This window comes from Heterocephalus glaber, unplaced genomic scaffold (genome assembly GCF_053883595.1).
Source record: "Heterocephalus glaber isolate CG9 unplaced genomic scaffold, H.glaber_assembly_v1.0 deba00001479, whole genome shotgun sequence".
Classification (NCBI taxonomy): domain Eukaryota; kingdom Metazoa; phylum Chordata; class Mammalia; order Rodentia; family Bathyergidae; genus Heterocephalus; species Heterocephalus glaber.
In genome coordinates, this window is record NW_028258316.1 from 1,598,839 (window position 1) to 1,624,204 (window position 25,366).

General features: G+C 60.0%; 2 protein-coding genes and 1 pseudogene across 20 annotated transcripts in view; all 3 read right to left on the reverse strand.

Annotated features, from left to right (window-relative positions):
* Positions 1–8,866, reverse strand: Inpp5e (inositol polyphosphate-5-phosphatase E). Of its 2 annotated transcripts, XM_004848920.4 has the most exons (11): positions 8,732–8,866; positions 7,611–8,567; positions 4,434–4,557; positions 3,864–3,961; positions 3,103–3,227; positions 2,902–3,021; positions 2,542–2,649; positions 2,174–2,335; positions 1,984–2,099; positions 1,385–1,521; positions 1–961 (listed from the first exon to the last, which is right to left on the reverse strand). In XM_004848920.4, the coding sequence occupies exons 2-11, from the start codon at positions 8,438–8,440 to the stop codon at positions 829–831; spliced, it is 1,953 nt and encodes a 650-aa protein (XP_004848977.2). In that variant the 5' UTR covers positions 8,441–8,567; positions 8,732–8,866; the 3' UTR covers positions 1–828. The 2 variants fall into 2 exon arrangements, with proteins under 2 accessions (XP_004848977.2, XP_021117362.2); XM_021261703.2 differs by lacking the exon at positions 2,174–2,335.
* A 143-nt stretch (positions 8,867–9,009) lies between these two features.
* Positions 9,010–25,366, reverse strand: part of Sec16a (SEC16 homolog A, endoplasmic reticulum export factor) — a 34,906-nt gene continuing 18,549 nt past the window's right edge. For 7 of the 18 annotated variants that reach the window (XM_087182648.1, XM_087182649.1, XM_087182660.1 and 4 more), the window contains 20 exons: positions 24,253–24,350; positions 23,855–23,936; positions 23,624–23,741; positions 23,375–23,486; positions 23,073–23,178; positions 21,913–22,053; positions 20,852–20,965; positions 20,399–20,579; positions 19,125–19,340; positions 18,641–18,726; positions 17,440–17,592; positions 15,000–15,077; positions 14,795–14,851; positions 14,570–14,681; positions 14,188–14,325; positions 13,915–14,009; positions 13,135–13,209; positions 12,245–12,304; positions 11,493–11,561; positions 9,010–10,312 (listed from right to left, as the gene is read on the reverse strand). In XM_087182648.1, coding sequence (XP_087038774.1) covers positions 10,151–10,312; positions 11,493–11,561; positions 12,245–12,304; positions 13,135–13,209; positions 13,915–14,009; positions 14,188–14,325; positions 14,570–14,681; positions 14,795–14,851; positions 15,000–15,077; positions 17,440–17,592; positions 18,641–18,726; positions 19,125–19,340; positions 20,399–20,579; positions 20,852–20,965; positions 21,913–22,053; positions 23,073–23,178; positions 23,375–23,486; positions 23,624–23,741; positions 23,855–23,936; positions 24,253–24,350 — 2,253 coding nt within the window. In that variant the 3' untranslated portion in view covers positions 9,010–10,150. Of the gene's footprint in view, positions 10,329–11,487; positions 11,636–12,244; positions 12,305–13,134; positions 13,210–13,914; positions 14,010–14,187; positions 14,326–14,569; positions 14,682–14,794; positions 14,852–14,999; positions 15,078–17,439; positions 17,593–18,640; positions 18,727–19,124; positions 19,341–20,398; positions 20,580–20,851; positions 20,966–21,912; positions 22,054–23,072; positions 23,179–23,374; positions 23,487–23,623; positions 23,742–23,854; positions 23,937–24,252; positions 24,351–25,366 lie in introns of those variants that run through there. The other 11 variants (XM_013073611.3, XM_013073618.3, XM_087182653.1 and 8 more) reach the window with 11 other exon arrangements.
* Positions 15,338–15,518, reverse strand: LOC147826020 (U2 spliceosomal RNA; annotated as a pseudogene).

Genomic DNA, 25,366 nt, shown 5'->3' on the forward strand with positions numbered 1-25,366 from the left:
TTTAAGATTCAATATATGCATTTATTTAAAAATACAAATATGGAAAAATAAATAATTTAACAGGCTGGATGGATGTCCCTAGGCTTCTCTATATTCAAGTCTACGTTCTTCTCCAGAGATGGGTGGGGTCCAAGCCCTCGAAGGCAAGGGCCCGAGTGAGGCAGGCTGCTGGCCTGTGTCCCAGCTGGGCAGTGGCAGCACCTGGTGTGAGATCGCGGAATGAGACTTGGCCTATGGTGAAGGGGGGCGGTCCTGTCCTGGGACGGCCACGGGGGCTGCCACAGGGTGACCATCCCAGCTGAGAAGGGTCTGGCTTTGGTTGTGATGCTGCCTCAGCCTCAGCAGCTTCTGGGGTGCCCAGGGTCCCAGGGGCTGGAGGGCACCGGCTATGCCTTGACTTCCACAGATGCTGGTGGGGTGCGGGCTCAGGAGGGACAGCGGGGATGGGGACACTCAGGCCCAGGGCTTGGGATGTGTGCACAGGAAGTTGAGGGGGAGCCTGCAGCCCTCACTGGCAGAAAGCAGGGACCCCCTACCCTCCAGGGCAAAGCGGCTCAGGCGTCTGCCCTGCGTGGGGCTGCAGCCATGACAGCGGGACGCAGAGGCCCCGAGAGAAGCCCCATCCCGTGGAGGAGGGGTCAGGACACCAGTGGGTGTGGGGTGCCAGGCCCCGCCGCTGTCCTGGGGTTTCCCGGTGAGAACCAGGGTGGTCTCGAAGCCATTCATCGGACCCCGACGGGGGATGCCACAGAGCAGGCCCCATCTCTTCCAGTGACTTTTGGTCGGGTGTCCTGAGTTGCGGGTGATAACGGGTCCTCTTCAGTGACTTCAAGACACGGTGCAGACAGTGCTGGAGCTCTGGTTCTTCAATGCTTGCTGCCTCTGGATTGCTTTTGAAATCCGCCTTTTAATTCCTAGCAGGTACAGCTCTCGGTCAAACTTGCCGGCAGCCAGCGGAATGCTGTGGAGAGGCGTGACGCTGTGATGAAGTGCCCATGTCCCTCAGCCATGCGACAGTGAACCCCAAGGGGCACACGCAGGGGTGGGGCCCCGGTCAGGGTGCTGCCCAGGGCCCCTGCTTTGTCCCTCCAGCTGCACCTGAGCCCTGGCAAGGTGCCAGGCCAGCTTTCCTGTGCCCTCAGGCCCTGTCCAGGAGAGGGTGTGGCCGGGTGGAGCCACACGGCTCCAGAGCCAGCCCCGTCACAGGATGAGCCTCCGCCTGCCACCAAGGGGCGTGGGATGCGGGACTCACATCAGCCTTCTGTGTGGCAACGTGAGAAGACCACTGCACGCAGCCTCATCTGTCACCGGCTCAGCACCCGGCACCACTGCCCCTGGGCCGAGCCCAGCTGGGCCCGAGGGGGACAGAGAAGCAGGGACTCACTTGTCTCGCCCGGGCCGCACTCGCACCCGGAACAGACCGTACACGGGGCGGTGGTCAGACGTCTTGATCCCGGGGCAGGAAGAGTATATCACTGGACAGATGTCCCCTTTGTGGCGGCTTCTGTACAAGACCCGGTCCTTGGGGAGAGACGCGACACAGGGGCACTGGTGAAGGCAACCCTGCTGCTGTGCGGCCGGGCCCTGGGCACCTGGGCTTCGGCACCACAGGGAGCCCCGCCACCCGAACCCAGAGCTCCGGGGCTGCCTCCAGGTCCACTAACACCACAATGGCCTGGAGTGGAACCGGGATGGGGGACAGAGGGCTGGGCTAGTGCCTCCGGCTCATTCACTCCAGGTGCTGACAGGGACAGGGAGCTGGGGCCTGAATCTAGCTGTGGCTGGGACAAGTGCCCGGCTCTTGGGGTGCTTGTGGGGCCACCTGCTGGGCCTCGAGACCTCACGGCGGGGGGGGCACCCTCAGCGAGGACTGTCACTGGTGAGGCCGGCTAGAGCGCAAGTGCCTGGGCACAGTACAGGCCTTTGAGGGAGGCTGCCTGTGTCGCACTGGCATCGGGCAGCAGCACGGGGGGGCGGGCATACCGTGTATGAGGGCGTCCTCTGCTTGGAGGTGCTGTCGTAAGTGTCCTTCCCAAGGTCAAACTTGTAGGAAGGCAGGAAGACGATGTCCGGCTCCTGGAAGCCCCTGAAGACGGACCCTGCGAGGGGCCAGCGCTCAGCCCTGCAGCCCCTGCCCGCTGTCCCCACTGTCCCTGCTGTCCCCGCTGCTCACCCCTCTTCATCTCCCTTGTGAGCTGGTCCTGCTGCAGCAGCACCCGCACGGCCGCCTCCCGCTCCTGCCTCAGCGCGCCCTCCACCGCCGCACGCCCGCCGCCCAGGCGGAAGTTGAAGTCTCCAAACCAGAACACCGCATCGAAGCGGGTAGTGACGTCCGCTGGGCACACAGGACAGCGTGTGGGCACCACCCTGCCATGCCTGCCGTGGCCTCAGCAGCAGGCTGGCAGCCTGAGCCCAGTGACAGGGATCTTCCTGTGACGCCCTCCCCTAAATCACAGCCAGGCAGTGGCTCCGGGGCAGCACCCGGCCCAGGCTGGTGACCAGGAAGAGGCCCGACAAGCTGCCAGCCTGGCCCCACCTCACCTGCACTGGAGCGGTAGGGGTTGGTGTCTGGCACGTTCCTGGGCAGGGCCAGGGCTTGGACGGTCCTGCTGTAGTCCAGCAGCCGCTCTGCCACCTTCCCGTCTCCAGCTGTGGGGACAGACTCAGGCTGGGGGCCTGGGCTCAAGAGACTCGAGTCCCTGCCTCGGCAGGGCTCTGACCACCTGCCCAGTCATCGGCGTGGGGCTCCCCACGGAGCTGCCTTGGGGGGCAGCGAGGCTGCTTGGCAGGGACCTCACAGGGCACCAGGTCCCACAGGGCACAGCCTGTGGCCTGCAGGGCACAGGGCTCCGCAACCAGGACCCCTGAGCAGAGGGAAGGGGCGAGGGGCTGGCGACTCACAGGTGAAGTGGGAGGTGATGAACAGGAAGGAGGTGCCGAAGAAGGTGAAGCTGGCGCCCAGGGCGCCCTTGGTCTTGATCTGGGACACGATGCGTGTGGTCACCGTGGCGCACTCCACCTCTGCGGGGGTGGGGCAGGGTCAGTGCCCTGCGGCCCACGGTGGCAGGAGCCACGGCGGGCACCTGGGGCTGCGGGACCCACCTGAGCAGAACCAGATGAGGTCCCTGCGGATGAACAGGCACAGGTACAGCACACCGTGGGCTGTGGAGGACAGCAGCACGTAGCGCGGGCCCAGGGTCTCCTGCAGCCGCACCTCCCACTCCCGCCTGTGGTGGAGATGACAGGAGGTGGGTGCGGGGCTCCTAGCCCTGCCACCTGCCTGCAGCCTGAGCCCTGGAGAGGCTGGGGACCCCGTGACTTGACCTCGCCTTGCAGTGGGGATGCTGGACAAGCCGAGGGGCGCTGGGGGCCACAGTCAGAACTCCGGGAGCAGCAGCCCAGGTCCTCACACTACCGGTGAGCGCCAACCCCAAGCCCCCCCAAACCCACCAGACTGCTGCCACTGCTCCCTGCCAAGACCTCTGCCTGCCTCGAGTCTCAGGCCCATGAGAGCCACAGTGACAGGTCCCCAAGCGCTGTTCTCCGGGGCACCCACTCCACAGCGCCCAGACTCCTCACGTGCCTCAGGTGCTGTCAGGTCATGTGGGCCAGCAGGGCCCTTCAGGGGCTGCCCAGAGCGGCTGGGCATGGCAGCACACGCCTGGGAGGCTGGGCTGCTTAGGGAGGCTGCCTCAGAATGAGCAAATGAGAGCAGGGCTGGGGATGGGGCTCAGGGCAAAGGCACTGCTCTCACTGCCCTTACACTCCCCATCCACTACCTGTTTACAAGAAAGCAAACAGCTTTGTTCTAAGTTCTCTGGGCCTGGGGCGACCACCCCCCCCCACACACAGGGTGGCCCTACCTGTCAGAGCAGCCCTCCTGCACACCGACGACGTACAGGTCCTGGGTGTAGTCGGCCGCTGCGGGCAACAACAGCTCATCCAGGCTGGGCGGCAGCTCCTGCAGAGAAAGCCACATGGTCTGCCAGGCCCAGGCTCCCTGCAGGCTGGGAGGAGCTGGGGTCCCCGCTCTGCCACCCTGAGTCAGTCACAGTGTCTCCTCTGAAGGAGGGGAAACCAAGGCTGTACGAAGAGGTGATCTGACCACGGACTCCCACGGAGCCGACATGCCACACGCAGCCCACCCTACCTCGGTTTCCTTTTCTTTGCACCTCAAGTCTGACTGAGGTGGTGTCTGTAGTCCCTCCTGCTGTGGCCCAGCTCATGGGCACCTGGCCCCCAGCCTGTGCCACCCCAGCACATCCCCCGACTCCCAAGCCTGGCCCCTCAAGGAGCCTCGAGGCCAGAGGTGCTGCTGGGATGCTGGGTCTCCCGAGGAGGTGCCCTTCGCACCCCACCTTCCCAGCCCATGCCAGGGTTGCAGGGGCTGCACAGGCTCAGGCTCCGAAGAGCATGGCACCTCGGCTGCTCACCTTCTGGCCCTGCATGTTCCAGGTGACCACGAAGAGGGCCACGCTGCGGTCAGGGAAGTACTGGGCCAGCTCATCCGCCCCCAGCAGGGCCCCGCTGGCCAGCAGGCTGCCCTCCAGGTAGCTCCTGTGGGGACAGCTGTATGAGGCCAGGCCAGGATGGAGGTGCAGCTGGAGGCTTGGGCTCAGCCCCTGAGTCTGGAGCACCGCAGACGACTCGGAGCCCTCGGAATGGGGCTCCCAGCCAGGGAGCAGTGCCAGGGTCCACCTGCTGCACAGGCTCAATGCTCCTGGGATGGGGACGTGACAGTGTCCCCATGCTGTTGTGGAGATGACACCTGGGAGGGCAGAGGACCTGAGATGCATTTGCCTGCCATAAGCAGGCAGCAGGAATGGGGCTGCCTGGCTCTCCAATTTTCCTGCAGGCCAAGCCCGAGGGGGAGTCTGGAGAAGGTGTAAAAGGCTGCGTGTGAATATGCCCGTATCCAAGACACACCTGTCATCCCAGCTCCTTAGGAGGCTGAGGCAGGAGAATTGCAAGTTTGAGCTCAGTCTGGGCAACTTAGGGACACACTGTCTCAAAAAGAAATAAAAAGGGTAGGGACATGGCACAGTAGCAGAAGGCTTGCCTAGCACATAAGAGGTTCCAGTAGCGAAAACAAAACCATGATGCAAATGATCAGACCGCCAAGCAGCGCTCCGATGTCCATAACACAAGGCACACTTTGCTGAGGACACACTTGCCGGGGACACATGCATGTTCCCTCTGTAAGGAGATGCTGCATGCACACAAGTGCAGCCCTGTACCACCTGCCTGGCACACCCCGGCTCTGCCACCAACATGCAGGATCTGGCACACCCATGTGGAGTGACAGCGCACCTATCCGCCCAGAAACTCTGAAGTCCAAATCACACCTGCTGCACCCGCTCCTGGCTCACCAGTCTTGCCAGGTGTCCACCTGCTAAACGCTCCACCCCAATAACTGAACACCCAAAGGATCCATACCCACCCGCTTCCTGGACCCGGGCCCAAGCCCACCTCTCTCCCTGGCCGTGCACCAGGGCTAAGGACAAGCTGCTCCCCACTAGGGCCCAGACGATGTCCACTCTGCATCTGCTCTGCCTGTGTCTCTTAACTCTATGACGAGCCAGGCGTGGTGGTGCACACCTGATCCAGCACTTGGGAGGCTGAGGCAGGAGGCTCGCCATGATTTTGAGGGCAGGCTGGGCTACACAGTGAGTTTAAGGCCAGCCTGAACTACATAGTGAGACCCTGTCTGAAAAAACAAAAAAATTCTATGATAGCTCCCGTTGCGCCCTCCAGCCCCACCCCAAGCCGCCCGTGTGCTGGGAGACCCAGTGGTCTGTCCCACAGAAGTCCAATCCCTGCACGGCCTCCACAGGTGCCCGTGTGTTGGGGACACTCGACCAGATTCCTTCCTGCATCCAGGCAGGGGCCTGAGGGGCGCTAGCTCCGCCCGTGCCAGCCCCAAGATTGCAGAACAGAGGAGCCCGCTCGCAGGACCAGGACCCCTGCCTGAGCCATCCATCAGCTGCAGTGGGAGCCCCGAGGGGTCAGCTTTTCAGAGCCTTGCCTCTTGCTGCAGGGACACCACAGGCCTGACTCCTGCATGTGACCCCGCCTCTCTCGAGGGCGCTTTCCCCAGGACGTGGGGAACAGGCCGCAGCGAGGCCTGGGGTGTGGAGATGGTGCTGTGGGTGACAGCAGGCAGCTGGGGACACCAGGGTGCAGCGGCTTCTCCAGGGCTGGGCTCACCCAGCAGCTCGCGGCTGACCTCGAGTTGCCCACCCGCCGGGCCCCACGCTGCTGACACTTCCGTAGTGGGTCTCCTTGCTGTGTCTGTCCTGCTCACCGTGTCACTGCCCTCCTCCCAGGTCCCAAGAGAGAGGTCAGCAGCATCAGTCCATGGGCGTCCTTGTGCTTTTCAAAGCCCCAACTCACTGTCAACTCCAAGTTGCTAAGAAAATCTTACACCCTTTTCCCGAAAACAGACACTGACTCTCAAACGTGGTGTGGTGGCGCACGCCTACAATCCCAGCACTTTGGGAGGTTGAGGCAGGGAGACTGCAAGTTCAAGGCCAGCCTGGGTAAGATGATATCTTCAAGTAAAAACTAAAAAGAGAGCTGCAGCTCAATGAAAAGCCCAGGGTTCAATCCTCAGTACTGCTTAAAAAAAAAAGAGAGAAGAAGAAACAAAGAAGGAATGGAAAGACTCTGTGGCACACTGGGCAGGGGATTTAGCTCAGTGGTTCTGGCACCTGCCTCGCAAGCTCGAGGTCCTGTGTTCAATCCCTGGTACCAAACAAAAAACCAAAACTGTGGCACACCAGTGCAGCAGGTGCTGCGAGGAGCAGGCTGGCCCCAGGTGCAGGGAGGTAAGGCAACCTGTGAGACTGCAGGGACTGAGGGGACCCAGGACATGGCCACCCCAGGCCCAAGGACTGGCTCTGTGCAGACAAAACTGGTTAAATCTCTGGGTCACCCGGGACTTACAGTGGCCTGAGCTTCCAGGACAGCACACGAGTGAGCAGCCACAGCTGGAAGAAGGGGAAAGGAAGGGTCCCCCAGACCCTCAGGCCGGGCGGCCAGCCCTGCCTCCAGAGCCAGGAGAGCCGGGATCCCTCATGTTCAAACCACCTGAGCCACTACGTCTGTGGTCTCTGGTCCAGGCAGGCCTGGAGGCCGAGGCAGGAACACTTCCCACCTCTCCCTGCATACACCCCCTGCTGGGCCACAGGAGGGTTGGGGGCCAAGTGCCCCTACCAGGCCGGAGCCCAGGGCCCAGCACAAGAGCAGGCCTGGAAGGGGAGCTCATGAGTGGGCACAGGCTGCGATCTGTCACGTCGTCACAAAGCATGGGAGGACCAGGACTCCGGACAGCACTGGCTGTGAGACTGAGGTGCCCTCCCTGACCTGCGTGTGTCTGCCTGGGGTCCCTGGGCCAGGCAGGTCTGCATCTGCCTAACGTCTGGGTGAGATGCCAGCCTGTGTCCAGCCAAGGCGCCCCACAGGAGTCCTGCAGGAGGCAGCGGTACACGGCGAGGTCATTTATCCAAGTACACCGGGCCTGTGGATGGTGCCAAGCCACCCAGGGTATGGGGTGCCTGCCGCCCAGGGCGCTAATTACCAGAACACGGCTACAGGAGGTGAGGCCCTACCTGCTGCGGACATCCTTGGTGCGGATGGGGGCCAGCAGGCTGAAGGACTTGGCCGAGTGCAGCGAGTGGTCGTCACAAGCCAGGGGGCTCTGGGGCTGGCTGGGGCCCAGGCTGCTGTGGGCGCGGAACAGCCTGGTCGGTGTGCCCTGCTCACGGTCGGCCTGCTCCGAGTCCACCTGGCTTGCGGTCCTCAGGGCTTCGGAGGCCATGGTCATGGTGGGCTCTGAAGAGGGTGGCGGGTGTGGGGCGCGCAAGGTGGCCAGCTTGGGGGAGCCCCCGGCCAGGGTGGCCTCCCTGTGCAGGAGATCCAGGGAGGTGCTGACCCTGCCCGAGAGACGCCCGCCCCAGGAGGTCGGGCTGCCTCCCGCGCTGCTGACGGCCCGCCGGGGCTTCGAGATCTCCTGCAGGGACGTGCTCAGGCAGGGCAGCGGGAGACTGCGGGCCGGGGTCCTGGGAGCTGGGTTCTGCATGGAGCCCCCACCGGGGCTGGCCTCGACCCGGGCGGCCAGGTCCTCCTGGCTGCTTCGGAACGGCCTCCTTCTCCAGCCCCTGTCATCGAGGGACAGGGCTCGCTCCATCCTGGGACGCATCGCGGGGTGTGGGGTGACAGGCTTTGCCGTGGCCGGCGGGGTTTCGCCATCGACTTTCGCGCGATCGTCGCGAGGGAGCGTGGGGCCATCCTCGGGGGCCGCACAGCAGGCGGCAGGCGGGGACCCCGGAGTCGGGGGCAGGTCCTGGGCTGGGGTGGGAAGCTGTGCCTTGCGCATCATGCCGGCCTCCGGCTGCCCGGGAGCCGCGGTGTGACGCAGACACACGGCCTTGGACGGCATGGTCGGCGGGCCGGGCTTTGCTGGGGCAGCCGCTCGGAGGACGCGAGTCAGGCAGGCGCGGTCAGAGGTCGCGGGCGGCGCCCTCGGGTACGGGCGGCCACATCCTGGGTCCCGGTCCCCACGCGCCCTAGAGGGAACCCGGAAAACTGCCGTTAGTCCCCGGGCCCCTCTGGGACTGCTCGCCGTCCCTGAAGAAGGTCCCGGCGAGGCGACCAAGCGGGCGGCCGAGGAGCCGCGGGGAGCCGATTCGCAGGCGCTCCGGCCGTCAGAGGCACGCGGGATGCGGCTCACCTGGCCCCGCTCTCCGTGGCTCTGCCCCGGCGGCCCAGAGTGGGGTCACGGCGGACACGGTCCGCCGAGCAACCGCGGCGCCCACGCCCGGGCCGCCGGGAAGACACCGCCCCACTCGCCACGCCCCACCGAGGGCCGCGCTCCGCGCTCAGCGGCCCCTGGCGGCCGGAGGACCGCGCCACGCCGGCAGCGCCCCCGCCCATTTCTCCTGGCCCTGGCCCCAGATCACTGGCATTCACTCGTCCCCAGAACACAAAGGACACCACAGGGTTAGGTGCTTGAGAGGCCAAAATATTTTATTTACCAATTTGCATTTAGGAAAAATAGCAGCTCCTGCCTCGGAGGAAGCTTCTTAGATCAAAAGTGGCTGGCAGTCGATGCGGAGCCTGGGCAGGGCTGGACTGCAGGAACCCAGGCGGTCCGGGCGGGGGATGCTTCCCAGTGATGGGCCGGGGGTCCAAGCAGCCTCGTCTTGAACCTTCTGGAAACTACTCTGGGGTCTCGCCTGGGGAATGAGGTGAACCAGGAAACTGGGGAGGGCTATGCTAATTCCACATTCTACTGTTTCTCTACGTAAAATACCAAACGAACCGTTCATGTTCCCCCAGCAGAACCTACCACATTACCTACTGATTTCATAAATATCTGACTCTCCCCATCACCTCAGTCCCCACAGGTCAGCGAGAGAAGTTTTTTTTGGTACCGGGGATTGAACTTGGGTCCTTGCGCTTGCGAGGCAGGTGGCGGAACCACTGAGCCAAATCCCCAGCCCTAGCGAGAGAAGTTTTAAGAACAGTCACCGGGGCTTGAAGCTCGGCAGTGCGTGGCCCGGTCTGGCGTGGGCACTTGGTGGGAGGCCTCTGCGAGCCCCTTCTCTGAGCCCGACCTCACTGGCGTCTCCAGGACAGGCATCCGTAGGCCGGCACTCGGGGTGGAACCCAGACCGGCTGCTCCAGGACAACAGCTCTCCAGATGATAGCGCCATGCCACCGGCTCAGGCACATGGAGTCACCCAGCTCCTAGTTAGGCTGTATGTCTTCATTCCCAGAGACAGGCCCGCGGTCACCAGGGCCTCTCCCTGCTGCCACCCACCGCCAACCATGGGAGTGCAACAGCCAGGCCACAGCAGATCGGGGCCTGCTCCTCTCAGGCCGAGCATCCACTCCTTCCTCTCGTGATCCTCACAGAAGTGTGGGACCGTGCCAGGCCCCAGCTTCCCTTCACTGACGCTCCCAGGTGTCTGTGAGTACCGTGTCCCTAAATTATACTTAGCGACTGAGGAAGGAGAATCATCCTTTATGTGAAACAATTTGGGTCAGATTCACGTAACCAGCATCCTAAAGGGACCATGGAATTAACTTTGCAATAATGAATACAGATAGGGCAGGAGGAGGGAGACGCACAGTATGACCGGCTGAGTTACTGCTGTGTCTGCCTGGGGACCACCAGACCCTGGGTGGCCTGTCCAGCTCTTGGGAGAAAACAGTCATTGCAGGGTCCCAACTGCAAGGCCAGATGATGGACGGTGCTAGTTGAGTGCTGGGTATCTCCGCTGGCCAATCCTCCCAGGCCTCGAGCTCCCTGAGGTGGCAGAGGCCTGGAATAAAGGACTGGTAATGAGCTCTACGTGTCACCTCAGGGAGGCAAGCCCAAGGGGCTGTGGGGTGGGGTGGGCCTCAAAGAACGTGGCTGGGGACAAAGCGCACACTCAGTGTGGGTTCCCAAGGCTGAGCACTGGTGAGTCAGGCCCAGGCTTTGGTTTACGGAACTGGGCTCCAAGCATCAGTGTTTCCTAGCACACAGGGTCACAGAGCTAGTTTTTTAGGCCAATCCTGCAGGGATTGTCCAGTGAGCCCGGGGCAGACAGTGGCTTGGGGCCTGTCTGTCTCTGTGGGGAGCAGGGATAGCAGTGAGGCCAGTGTTCGCCCTTCCTCCCTCAAAAGACCTGACTGATGTTAAGAACAAGGAAGGAAGGAGAGGAAAGACGCTCCGATCTGGAAGTTGCAAAGCAGAGGGATGCAGGTGGCAACCGTGACGCAGCTGGGAGTCTCAGCCAAGCCAGGGTGGGGTGAACTGCACATCTGGGTGCCAGAGGCCAAACCCAGCTCTCCTCCCCTGGGCAGCACCACCTCAACCGCCAGCTGGACTACAGCAGGCTGGGCCCGAGGTCACAGATATCCCTTCAGGCTGCAGTGCCCCAGGATGCAACACCTTCAACTTAGAAGAGAAGGTTTGCCTGAGGGTTCCACCCACCCAGCCTGAGCCAGCACCCAGACAGCAAGGGGTCCATATATAGACAGCTGTGCACCCTGCCTCAAGATCCCGCTAGAAGTGCAGCACCAAGACACAGTGGTTGGCCTGGGGAGGAACCAAAGGACCCTGAACCGGGTCCCAGGGCCTCAGAGGAGAGTGCTGGGCCACAGCCTGCCAGCTGGAGGCAACACCCCAATCCCAGAACAGCACATGCTGCCCAGCTACTGGACCAACTCGGGACAGCCACACTCCTGTGGCCCCGGGAAGAACAGAGGTGCTCACTGGGGCCCGCCCAGCGCCTGGTGCAGGAAGCTAGGAGCAAAGGCCGGGGCCTGCAGAGCCTAGCAGCAGTGACAAGAGCAGACACCCAAATCAGTGGTGGGAACCCCCAGAGGGACAGGTGGTGGCACGGACAGAGGACTGGTGACCGAGCCTCTTCACACAACTGCTGGGTGCAGCTGTGACGGGAAGGAGAGACCCTCTTAGTTGGACAGGCAAGGCCACTCACCTGGGTGGGGCTGTAGAGGGGTGTGGCCCCACTGCCAGGGCCTCCTGCTGCACGTTGGTCGATGGGAGCCTGTGAAGCAGAGAAGTCCCTCAGCGAGGCAGCACTGCACAGTGTTGCTGTCCCGGCTACGGACAGGACCACTCCTAGGAAGGCCCGAGAATGCACTCAGGGGCAGGCTGGGCAGTGCTGGCAGCACTGGATGTCATCGGGGGTGGCTCACAAGAAAACAGCAAAAATCAGAGCGGCATGCAGAGCAAAAGGCTTCAGACACCAGCGCATGCAGACGGCACGGGCACGGTGACGTCCCATCAGCCCAGCGGTTAGTAGGCCTGGAGCTCGCCCTGGAGAAGCCAGGGGCCAACGTGCAGCCACCAACAGCCCTGGGAGCCTGTCCACTGGGCCCACGACACACGCCAGAGATGGAGTTTCTCTACTCCGCACGTGGCCACATGGCCAGCAGGTCACCCCTGCTGACCACAGACAGACGCCCTGAGGCAGGAGGACAGCTCCCTTCCACTGGGGTGTCCTAGCCGAGGACAGTGCGCGGCCAGGCCACAGGACCAACACTCGGAACCCCGGGCCAGGAGCAGAATGACAAATGGCATTTGTGCACCCTCCACTCGAGGGCGGTTGAGGAGGAACACTGTACCCTAGTGGCGTGCAGCATGGGTCAGACATTGAGGTTAGTGACAAGATGCATTGGGCGAGGAGGGGACACAGGACACACGAGCAGAGGCCTGGCAGCCTGGTACCTGCTGGAAGTGCTGGCCCACTTCCCGGGACAGCGAGCTCACCGAGCTCCAGCGCGACAGCTGCGGACAGCAAGAGCAGACACACAATGTCACAGGCCAGCCTGCAGTGAGCCACCACTCGTCAGCATCAGGGTGCGGCAGGGCCAACGGGACACAGTGAGCCCACAGCCCTCTCTGTGGTCTGTGTAAGAAACGCCCCTCTGCCCAGAGGGCTGGGGGTCTGCCTGGCTCTGGGGCAGGCCAGCTTCACCTGGTGCCACCTTGACATTCAGGACACTCAAGCCACATGGGACGCTGACGGAGCGGGGTGGACGTTGGCCCCCCACCCTCTACGTGGAGCTCCCAAGTGACAGTGGGGAGACAGGTGTGAGCTTTCTCCTGGGATACAACTTGCTCTTCCCTACTCGTTCCCATAGCTAGGTTTTTTTTTTAATAGGGTTTTTTTCTGCTTCTTGTAGTACTAGGGTCTGAACCCAGGGCAGTCACCTGGGCTACATCCCCAAGGATTTGCTAAGTTGCTCAGGCTGGGCTTTTTTTTTTGGTACTAGGGATCAAATTCAGGACCTTGCGCTTGTGAGGCAGGCGGCAGCACCACTGAGCAAAATCCCCGGCCTGAGGCTGGTCTTGAATTTGAAGTCCTCCTGCCTCAGCCTCCCAGAGTGCCGGGATGACAGGTGTGAGCCACCGTGCACAGCTAAATCATTCCCTTAGTTCTTCCCCGCCCTGTACCGGGGATCTAACTCAGGACCCTGTGCTTGCAAGGCAGGCACGGCGCCACTAAGCTGCATGCCTGTTCCCTTTCCCTCAGTTCTTACAGGGCGAAGCCACCGGGCAATGGAAACGAGCTGCTGGGAGGGACCTTGAGGGGAAGTGTGTGCCGGGGCCCCTACCTCGCCGCCCTGGGAGCGGTCCAGTCTGGAGGGAGGGAGCTCAGGACCCGGGGGCAATGCTGCCGAGCTCAACACCTGCCGAGGACACGGGGATGTGACGGCGACCCAGCCCCAGGGAGCTGAAGTCTCTCGCACCAGGCAGAAAAATACGCCCAGGTCACAGGCTGGCCCCAGCCCGGGCTCCTCTGCCAGTGGGCATGAGGGGCACCTCCCCAGGACCCTGCCCACCTGTAGGCTCTGGGCCCCAGAGGCTCTGACAGGACAGCAGCCTAAGCCTTCTGAGTGGGCACCACCGTTGCTCCCATTACAGAGAGGAAGCAGCTCGGAGGAGGGAGGGCACTGCCACAGCAGGGGCTTGGGACACCCAGGCCCGAGCTGCTCTGCTTCACCTGGGGCTCACCTGCCCTTTGTAGGTGAAGATACGCTCTGTCTAACTTCTGCTGCTGCTAGGTAATTTCTTCTTTTTTTAACTTGGGCTAATTTTATTTTTTTCTCATTTTAAAAAATAGTGGTGAAATATGCATCTCTGAAACTTTCCAGCCTAAGCAGTTCTCGGCGCAGGCAGGGCACGCGCGTGTCCTCGTGTGGGTGGCTGTCACACCTATCTCCAACGTTTCCTTCCTGCCTCCTGGTGGAAACTGTCCCCAGCCCTCCTATGTCCTGCCACTGTCCCTTGTGAAGCCTGAAATGCCAGAAGCACAGCACCACACATGTGTACATCCTGGGTGCCACATGCAGAGGGAGGGGACCCTGGCAGGTTCTCCCACGATTTCCACCTACCTTGGGGTCCTCCACAGGCTCCAGATTGGCCAGAGCCCCAGCTGGCACCTGCCCCCTACTGCCAGCCCCATCTGCAAGCGGCGGCTCCTCTGCATCTGTGAGAGAGAAAGGCAGGGCCATCAGGCACCTGACCCAGGGGTCCTTTCCCACAGTCAGGGGAGGCCAGGGCTGCTGAGCGCAGGTTCCGTCCTCGGCCCCAACCCACTGTGGCCACTCAGCTCAGAGAGACAGGGTGGATGGCAGAGGGAGTCTGCTCCATCTAGTGCTGCCTACCTGGGCTGGGTACGAACACATTAGGAGGGATCGGGAGTGGGGCGAGCGGAGCGAAAAAGTTTGCAGGAGCAAGAGCCAGCTCACTTCGCTGGGCGCCGCCTGGGTTCAGGACGTCCACGTAGCGAGCCCTGGATCCACCTGCCGGGAAGGTGCATGTTCACCTCGCTGTGTCCCAGGACAGCAGGCCCCCACCTGTGTCAGTACCCCAGGTAGTGACCCTGACCGATAGGTGGGACGCGTCTGTGCCCACAGGCCGACGAGCGCACTGCCCAAGAGCCGGGTTCCAGCCTGGGGGCTTGGCCTCCTCCACACCACACCTGCTGGCCCTCAGCCCTACGGCTCCCAAGCTGGCCGAGTCCTGTGCACAACAGGGTGTCATTACCTGCTTTCCTGGAAAACACGTTCACGGAGGCTGCGGGAGGACCACCTGGCCCAGGGGGAGGCCCCTGCAGGGCCCTGGGTAAGGCTGTGGGAGGCGGGGGTGGAGCCTTCTTCTGCAGAGGGAGAGACAGCTCAGACACCCGCCTGGCGCCCAGAAAGCCAGCCAGGACTCCCCAAGAGGAGCCCTAAAATACACCGGCAACAAACACCTGAAATCACAACATACCTCCTCTTCCGGCTCATTCAAGTTCACCCACTGGTTTTTCTTTTCATCCCAGACAATCTGCCAAGATTGTAAGAAGAAAAAAATCAGCAGGCCAAAGCTCAATGGGATCTGGACCTGACAAGGAGGACATTCGCTCGTGTCTGCTGGCCCCGAAACACGGCGTGAGTCACCGGTGATAGGCGAAGCCGGAGCTCGGGACACTCACCGATTTATTCTTGTCGTCTGGCAGGTAAGCTTCCGTCCTCTTCTTCCGGGGAAGCCAGCGGGAGAACCAGGACTCACTCTGAACAGAAAACCACCAGGACCCGAGATGCTGATCCGGGGCCGAGGAGGACATGGGCCCCAAGGGGCTGGAGCCAGAGTGCAGTGCCAGGGCCGGGGCATCAGGCTCTAGCAGGGCACTTTCGTATGAGGAGGGGAAAGGCTCTGGAGTCAGCCTGGGGTCAGCCGCGCAGCACTGCAAGTCACTTCCACTTTGCACTGTGCACTCAGAATGGGAGATGCCCGGGGTTTTTTTTTTTGCTTTTTTTCAATGAGTTACGGGGGTGATGCAATGTTCCTAGCAGCACCGCAATACCAGGTCGATGCGCAAAGGGACAGAGCAAGCCCCTGTTCCATCTCCCAGCTCCAAAATTCCACTAAATACATGGTCCTCAGACTGGGAACAGGTCAGACATCAGACTGATAAGAACAGATACTATGGCTGATGAGGCCGAAAAGTGACACACACACACCCTCCGTGTATGCCCCCCACCTCCCTGGTTCTAGGGCCTCTCCCGGCCCAGACAAGTGCTCGCCCTACACAGTGCCCTGCTGCAGTCCCATCTTTAAGAAACAAAACCCAGAAGGGCGGCAGCCTTGAGGAATGAGCTGCATGGGCAACCAGGCGCTCTCCTTGCCGAGGGGGAGGCAGGCAGCAGAGCCAGGAGGGCCTTAAAGCAAAGCTGCCCCAGCCCCCCACCCCAGCCAGAGTCTGGGGAGAGGAAGTGTACTCTATGTCCCACTTGTTGAACTTTGTTCCCATTATAAAGGAGAAAAAAGCAGTACCAGCTACAGATACCCCCAATTCCAGTCTTTTTATTTTTTTCTTACTATTTGGGACTAAACCTAGGGCCTCTTGTATGCTAAGTAAGCCACTGAGCTACCTCCATAGTCCTTTTGGGACAAGGTCTTGCTAAAGTACTCAAGATGGCCTTGAACTTTGCATCCTCCTGCCTCAGCATCCCAAGTAGCTAGGATTACAAGTGTGTGCCACCATGTCCAGCTCCCATTCTGTTGTTCTAGGAACTGGCCGGGGGGGGGAACTTGTCCCAGGGGTCAGCACGTCTGCTTACTCTGAAAGCTACTGGAAGCACTGTGTGAATCTCACTCTTCAAACTCACTATTTTCAATGAAACTTGTGTTTCTTTTCACAACACTTGCCACACGAGCATAGTCTGATACCCCAGATCCTCTGTGAAGGCACAACCGTGTTCTTAAGACACCAATAAGAACACAGAGGCCACCAGTCGGGGGGTGTCCACCTCACCAGGACTTGTACCGCGGCCCGGAAGGACTCCCACAAACGAGTAAGGCGATCGACCCACTAAATATGAAGGACGACCGCTGGGTGTGGTGCTGTGCACCTGCAACCCCTGCTACTTGGGAGGCTGCGGCAGGTGGGTTCCAAGTGCGACGCCGCCTGGGCAACTTGGCAAGACTCAAATAAAAAGCAGAAAAGGAGCTGGGCGTGATGGCATACGCCTGCTATCTCAGCACTTGGGAGGCTGAGGCAGGACTGTGAGTTGTTGGACAGTCTGGGCTATACAGGGAGACCCTGCCTCAAAAAAATAAGTTAAAGGGGCAGGGATTTAGCTCAGTGGCACCACGCCTGCCTTGCAAGCTCAAGGTCATGAGTTCGATTCCCGGTACCAAAAACAAACAAAAACAAGAACAACAAAAAAAAAGTTAAAAAATTTAAAAACCAAAATAGTCTGAGGATGTAGCTCAGTGGTACCCCTGGGTTTGATCCTCAGTAATGCAAATAAAACAGTTTTTAAGAAAAGCTAAAGACTCGAACAAACGCTATGCAAAGGGTAGAGAGCGCAGGTGTCTGCCAAGGCCCTGCACCAAGGCTGCCGGGATGAAAGCAAACCACACAGAGCCCCCAGCCTGCCAAAGCCAGGAAGCTGGGGTGCAGGAAGCTGCCCCTCTGTGGCCATGCAACCCGCACAGCGTTCGCCTAAGCTGAGCATGCACACGGGGTCAGCAACACTCCTGGCTGGGACAGGAGTCCGACAGCAGCTGGCACCCGGGCCAAGGTGGCAGACGGACCCACAGGCACTCTGTGGCTTGGCTGCCACACCAGGCCGAGCCTCCTGCACACGCCACGGCACACAGCACACACACGGCCACGCTGCCACCACACAGGCGGCTGCCGGACTCCACCAGGTCCTCTGCAGTGACAGGCAGGAAGCGTCCTCACTGACCAGGAGCGACAAACACAAAAGACTCCTCCAGCTGCCATGCCCAACACCCTCGCAGTGTGGATGACACACAATGCCAAAGAGGACCTCCGAGGTCTGCTCTCCCTGGCCCAGGAGCCTCACCTCCTCCTGCGCCGCCCACCTCTGCTGGCTGGATGGGTACCCGGGGCCCTGCTCTACCTTCTTGGGTTCTTTGGTCTCTTTCCATGCTGCCGGCGCTGCTCTCTTGGCTTCAGGTGCAGGTGTCAGAGGCAGAGCAGGCTGTGGTGGTCCTGAGCCAGCGCTATCCCAGGCTGGGGACGTCTCCAGGTCCTGAGCCATCCTCGGGGAGCCCTGTCCCAAGACAACATGGAGCTGGCTCTCCTGGGCCTCTTCGAGAGGAAGCGGCAGGGCAGGGAGGTGCCACCAGGGTCCCCGAGGGCAGGGGCAAGGGGAGCCACGCCAGCCACGCCTAACAAGCAGCTCCCCCAGGAGCGCCTCGGTACTCGGAGTGCACGCTCAGTACCAGGAGGCCGTCACTGGCCAGGAAGGGCATGAACCGGAGGGTGGGATGCAGGGGGATTGGACAGTGAGATCAGAAGGTGAGATCAGAGCCTGGCAGGCAAGGTGTGATTGAAACAATAGAAGGGTTTCTTCTTTTCTTTGGTACCGGGGATGGAACTCAGGACCTTACGCTTGCGAGGCAGGCAGCGGAACGACTGAGCTACACCCCCGGCCGCAATAGAAGGGTTTTTGAAAGTTGCCAGTGTTGTGATGACACTGCTGTCAACACTTAGACCCTGACTCTGACTACTTTTCTGGGCACAGGCAGGACATCTGAATCCATGGGTGCAGAAGGCTCCTCCACAGCAGAGGAGCTGCCTACAGACAAAACGCCCACGGGGCCAGTGTCTGTGAAGAAGCTCCCGGATGGGTTTGTGCAAGAGCCTTGGGACCAAACACCTCTGCTAAAACCAGCTGGGACTTCAGGGCCGTGAGTTCTAGTGCACAAAAGGCACCAGGGTCAGGGAGGGGCCCCACTTCAGAAAATTAGACAATGTTAGTGTATTTTGCTATTCTACTTAGAGGAGTTGTTCTTTTTCCACTCTTGAGTTCTCCCCATCTTTTCCTACCAACGTTTTCACTAACTTTTCATATTTTGAGGATTAAAGTGATTTTCTCTTTAAGAATCAAGTTAAAAGATAATTTCATAGCCTTCATTATTTCCCTCCTCACAACTGAAGAACGTACCTTGTCTATAAACTTCTCACAAAGCATGGTTTTAAAAAGAAGCAGGGAGAGCTGGGGATTTAGCTCAGTGGTTCCACCGCCTGTCTCGCAAGTGCAAGGACCCGAGTTTGATCCCCGGTACCAAAAAAAATAAAATGAAGCAGGGAAGTACCAGATTAGCAAAGTTTCCGCCAAAATCCTCTTCGCTTGGCTCGGGCAGTGAGTTTCGGACAGGTGACTCCCGCGGCGCCATCCCTACTGACACAGGAAAGAGGGCCGTGACACCGCCACCCTGTGCATGAAGCGGGACCTGGGAGCCATCTGAAAGGAAGACGAAAGTCTCCCAAGCGTGCTTTAAAGCCACGCCTGCTTCCCTTGGTTCACCCAGATCCAGGGAGGCAGGTGCAGATCAGGGGGAGGAGCCTCCAAACCCGGCCCCTGCCTCACACGGGAATCTGCAAGGGCAGCCTGTGGACAGGCCCACAGATGCCAGGACCACTCTGACGCACCCTGAAGAGCCGTTATGCTTCCCGACATTATAAACCTCCCGGCTGTAACTTCTGGGACTTCTGGTCCACACAGTCTCTGCCTCTGGTCACCCATGGAAACCAAATCCAGCCTAGCTCTGCCCTCGGGATGCCACCTGGCAGACACACCTGGGTCCGGGCTCCGGGCCTGCAGCAGGGGGCCACTGTCCTGCAGAGACGGGGCGCCAAGTGGCAGGCCTGGCCCAGGGTACAGAGCCATAGGGTCAGGCCTGGGGGTCTCTGGGAAGCCGAGTGCAGGCTCCTGGGTGCCCAAGGCCAGTGGCACTGAGAACATCGGCACCCTGGCAGGGTGGGGTGGCTGGCCACCAGGGAGAGTCTGCAGAGCTGTGGGGACAGTGGAAAAGAAGGCAGTCACTGGGGCTGGAGGAGCCTAGTGCACATCGTGGACCATACAACTCTTCCCAGTTACTCTGGGCAGCCACATTCTGAGCAGGGAGGCTGAGAATACCCCTCACCAGTGGTGTGCAACGAAAGCATACTTACTCCTGGGGTGGGGCAGGGTGGCCACAGGGCCTGGGCTCCGCCCCAGCATGGCTGATGCAGGCCACTGTGTGGCCACCAGGCACAGAGCCCTGCTGGTTCACCGAGTCCTCTCCCCCAGCACCAGGAGTCACAGGCCACCCATGGCACAAACATACCATCCACCCAACCCGTGGCCAGGGGCCGTGCCCGCCGGCACACGCTGGCCACCAGCTGCACTGGTGACAGAACAGGGTGCCAGGCACAGTGGTGCACATCTGTGGCCCCAGCCGCTTGAGAAGCAGAGCCAGGAAGATCACTTGGGCCTGGGAGTCTGAGGCCAGCATGGGCAACTAGCAAGATCCCATCACAAAAAAACCAAAACATTCTGGATGGGAGATGAACCAAGAAGGGGATGAAGGAAGCGCTGAGGAGAGCTGCGGGGTGGGGGGTCTCCAGGGGAAGAGGGTGGCACCTGACTGGGAGGGCCTGATTCGGGCTGGGGCCCGAGCTGCAGGCCCGTGGGCCACTGCGAAGACCTGTCCTAGCCAGGCAGGCAGACGCAGAAGGTGGCCAGGGCAGGAAAGGCACTCACTCGCCTGACCAGGCAGAGGTGTGGGGTGCACGTGAGAGGACCGGGGGGCAGGGAGAAGCAGGCTGTGGGGGTGAGGGGCCCCTGTTCTGACAAGGTAGGTTTGGGAGGCTGCAGAGAAGCATGAGGCTGAGAGGCGGCCAGAGCCCAGGGGCCTGGGCCGGCAGGGCAGGGGCATCAGTGTGGCCAGTTCTGAAACCAAGCGAGGAAGCACAGAGGCCAAGGAGGCCAAGAGGCCCCCGGACACCCAGTGGCCCACAGCGCCTCCATCCTCCGGGCAGGAAGACAAAGGGAGACCCTAGAGAGCAGGCTGGCCCTCCACGGGACTCACCTGAGGGTGGCAGCTGCCCGCCTGGACTCAGGCCCTCTGGGCCGGGGAGCAGGGAGGGCTCAGTTCCCAGCCCCACCAGCCGGCCGAGTCCTGGGCCATCCAACTGCTCCACCTCAGAGCCTGGCGTGCTGGGACAGCGCCAGGGTTCAGCTCCATCCTGGCTACAGGGCATGGTGCCCTCCTAAGGGAGGAGAAGCAGGAGCTGCAGCCCAGGCACCTGCACACAGCCCTCTGCCGCCAACACGTGCTACCCCCCTTCAGGAAGAAGGCAGCCACCCGATGCCCGTGCCGGGCGGGCAGGGAGGAGCTCTAAGAGCACACACATGTGCTTCTGAGGTCACAGCCTCCAGATCAAATGCCTTCCACGTGGAAACCACAGGGCGCAAAGCGACTGCCACACTCCCTGGGCAGCCCCCGGACAGACTGTGCCTGTGGGAGCCAGCCGGGCCTTACCTGGATCTGGCTGTGCACGTGCTGCAGCTGGACCAGCCAGGCGGGCTCCATGAAGGACTCTTCCTCTGGCTTCTCCTTCAGCTGAGGGTCAAAGAGGCACAGCTGGGAAGCCACCTAGAACCCCAAAGATGGCAATGAGGAAGGCCCGTCCTCTGGGCCCATGCTGGGGGGGATTGTGCTCGTGGGCAGTGGATGTCTCCCTAGCGTGCTGTGTGCTGGCACCGAGCCCATGAAGCTGGGTGAGCAGAGGAGTCCAGGGGTGGAGACCTCCAAACACACACGGCTCTCTCAATCCTGTGCTCAGCTGATGCAAGGAGGTCACGTTCCCCGGTGGTTCCTGGGGATGTGGTGGCTATGTGTGAGGCCGGTCTGGCACGTGCTACTAACTGCTGGAGGCAGTGGACATGGACATGGATTCAGGACTGTTCTCTGTCCTTCTGTAGAGGTCTAAGATTTCTGCCCTCTCAGATTTTCATAGTTATCACATGGGTGCATTTTCTAAAACAGAGCTACTGGTGGGGGAGCTATCCCAACGTGTCAGCTGGCCATGCATCTCCATCAAACAGGTGAGAGGCCCGGGGATTTAGCTCAGTGGTTCTGGCGCCTGCCTCGCAAGTGGAAGGTCCCGAGTTCGATCCTCGGCTCAAAAAAAAAAAAGAAAAAAAGTGAACATTAATTATCAGTTCTTTGGGGCCGGAGATTTAGCTCAGTGGTTCCGGCGCCTGCCTAGCAAGCGGAAGGTCCCGAGTTTAATCCCTGGTACCAAAAACCCCCCCAAAAAACCAAAAACAAAACAAAACAGGTGAGAGGCCAGGACCCCAACCCTGACCTCCAGGCTAAACGGCTCAAATGTGAACGACATAGGGTCCTTCTGACTTTGAAACCACCACTGACTCTCTGTACTGGCACAAAGTACTGCTACGCTGAGACTGCAGAACACAAAATGCCTGTGCCAGTGTTCAGCTATGCCAACAGGTTCTGGGCACCTCCTAGAGTGAGCACTTGGATTGTGACGCTGACCCCACAGGAAACCCCAGGGCACCCTCAGGGTGCAGACCCACCTGGACCAGCTGGCCGATCAGCACGGGCGAGTAGATGTCGGGCTGTGTCACGATGCTCTTGGCAATCACTTCGCAGTAGTGGAAGGCCTGGGTGGCAAGCCCCATCTCGGCCAGGCGGCAGCAGTAGATGAATTTAAACACCTAGCACAATGAACACAGCTTAGCTCTCTGGGGCTTCCCTGCCTCTCCTAACAAGAGCCTGCAGCTGTGAACTGCTTGCCAGGCTGGTTCACCACTGCCCCACCTGCCCACCACTAACAGTACTTGTCACCATGCTCCAGGACATCATCAGGTCAGAGGACACCACTAAGCTCCTAAGAAACACAGCTGGCCCCCTGCAACATGCTTCCTTTCTTCTTCCCTCTTTTTTGTGGTCCTGGGAACTGAACCCAGTGCCCTGTACATGCTAGACGAGCGCTCTATCACTGAGCTACACCTGCAGCCTGCCTCAACCCCCCCAAAGAGCCAGAGTCACATGTGTGTGCCACCACACAGCGAACTGGAGAAAGCCTCACTTCCATATGGTTTGGTTTTCCAAGCATTATGGATCAACTGCCTCCCCAGGAAGACGTCCCAGAAAGCTGTTGGGAGCAATGCTACATAATTTGGGGGAAAAATCATTTGATTAGGCCTAGTTCTCCTGCCTACAGGCCAGCTATGGCATTTCGAGACAAAACTCCATTTTGGCGTCCGGCACAGCTAAGACCTCAGTGGTTGGGTGATGCTGTGATGCTTCAGGACAAGATTACAGCAGCTGAAGACAGCCTGGGAGGAACCAAATCTTCATCTGCATAGGTCCTCATTGTTCTTGGATTTCCGCAGCCCCCCAGTCATCGGTTACACTTGTTTCTCCCGATGTGGTAAGCTGGGGGCTTTCGTCTTTGCCGCCCAGAGCAGCACTGATCAGGCCCAAAGCTCAGCTTCTTCTCCAAGTGTCATTTCTTCTACCTTTCTTGTTTAATAAGTTAATTCACCATGTGCTCTCGTGGCTCACAGGAAACTAGGACTCACTGCAGAGGTTCTAGTAATGTCCCCTTTCCCTGTTCCCTACAGAAAACTTCATTATTTGCATAAGGATTCAAAAGGGCAGGTGAACCCAAAGCTGGTCAGCACTGGCCACCACCCACACAGGAAGGCTGGGGCCACATCCTTCCGCTTACCTGGAAGTTAGGTAAGCAGCAGGTCTGGGCCCCAAGGGACTGAGCATACTCGTAGGCTTCTGTCCTTTGAATAGCCTCATTGGTGGCAAACTTCGAAAATGGCAAGCTGTAGGGGAAGTGAATTATTCAGATTGGAAAAGTGGCCAACTAGTGGCACCATCAGCCTCGGAGCAAGTCACCCAGAAGTGTGTCCCCCGGGGTGACAAATACAGGCAAAAGGCCAGTGATTTCCTAATGAACTACAGGACAGGGATCTGTCCTTCTTGAAGGCAAGCAGACACCGCGTACTTCCTGTTCCTCACCTGTGATTCGATCCAATCAAGACGAGCTTTGTGGTTTTCTTCGTGTACACCCCAAATCCAACCTGGGCCATGAGGTAGCAGAAGTGTGCAGCATCCAAGAGGCCTTTGGAGGCTGGCAAGAGACAGAGCAGCTGGCTCAGCCCCCAGAGAAACAGCCATGGGGGCCCTGGCCAAGTGGCAGCTGAGGCCCTGGTGACTCCTGGCACAGCCCCTGTAACCTGGCTGGCACCCAGCCTCGTGCTGACCCACCAAGGGTGTCGCCCATCGTGGCCATGGTCCTGGACTCCACATCCACGTTGTTGCTCAAGTTGGACAGAACCATGGCAAGGTGCGGCCTCCAGTCTCCCCACTTCTCATCTCCACAGCACTGCGACGAGAAGCAAACAGAAGCAAACCCTCGAACCTGGAGTGTCGCTTGAATGTCCTCATGGTTGAGCCCACAAGAAAGCAGGAGCGAGAGATGAGGGACCAGGCACTCACCGTGGATGCGGCAGGCATGCGCCCAGACATGAGCTGGTAGACTGTCTGCAGGGGGTCATTGATGGGGAGGCTGTTGGCAAACCTAGGCAGACACAGGAATGTTGAGACCTGACTCTGGCTCCACCTGAGAGCCCAGCCTAGGCCCCGAGCTTATACTTAGTTGCCACACAGATGCTTAACCTCAGCAAAGCACACCCAGGCCCACCTAGGAAAGCCACCAAGTGAGCCGGAGGAGTTCCCTAGAGAGGAGGAGGTTCCACAGAGAACACAAAGAACCCGCAGTCAAAAAAGAAAGGTAAGGATCCCTTGCCCGCCAGCAGGAGCTGGGGAGGCCATGTGGGCCTAGGAGCCGCCTGCAACAGTCCCCAGCACAGCGGGCTATGCGCGGAGCTACCCACCTGGTCATGACGCGGGCGTGGGTCCGGCTGTCCATCTTACTGGCCAGGAGCAGGGCGTGACCCCACAGGCCGTTCTTCATGGCGGACTCCAGAGCATCCTGCAATGCATTTCAGGGCTCACTTGAGCCAACAGTCACTCCGCGTTTGCCCGTGGCTGGGACTAGAGATGTCACCATGCCTCACTGTCCCTAGCTTCCAAGTCCCTGGCCGGGACAAGGACTGCTATCTCCATGTCAGTGTAAGACACGGACCAGGTGGAGCCAGCCAGCAACACCCGGTCCTGGCCACCCAACTGCTGGGAGCCACACCACGTGCTCCAGCCCCCCTATCTGGGTGATCGCACACCCCCACAAATGACCTGGCTCAGCACCACATTAACACAGCTGCCCTACTCAAACCTTCGGGGGTGCAACGGCACTTCTGGCCAAGAGGAAAAACGCGAAAGGGAGGTGAGTGTTAAGCTCACCAGGTCAAATAACCCCAGTTACTTGGTTTTTTCTTTTTTTCTTTTTTTGGTACCAGGGATCAAACTCGGGTCCTTGTGCTTGCGCAGCAGGTGGCAAAGGCACTGAGCTAAATCCCTGGCCCCACTTGGTTTTTTTTTTGAGGCAGGGTCTTGCTATTAGTGCAGGCTGGCCTTGATCTCACAGCAATCTTCCGGCCTCAGCCTCCCAAGTGCTGAGACTACAGATGTGCACCACCACACCTGGCTCCCAGTCACTTGTAAAATGTCCATATTCCAATTCTACTGATCCAATATGAGGGGTTTTTTTTCCAGTGCTGGGGATCGAACTTGAGACCTTGTGCTTGCAAGGCAGCTGGCAGAATCATTGACCTACATCCCTGGCCCCCAATATAAGGGTTTTTTTTTTTTTTTGGTACCGAGGATCAAACTCGGGTCCTTGAGCTTGCACAGCAGGTGGTGAAACCACTGCGCTAAATCCCCGGCCCTATAAGAGCTTTTAATGGGCACTAGTGCATGCCTGTGGCCCCAGCTACTTGGGAGGGTGAGGCAGGAGGACCACTTGATCTCAGGAGTTGAAGGCCAGCCTGGGCATCACAGAGGAGCTCCATCTCAAAACATAACTCTCTGAGCCGGGCTGTAGTTCGTGTA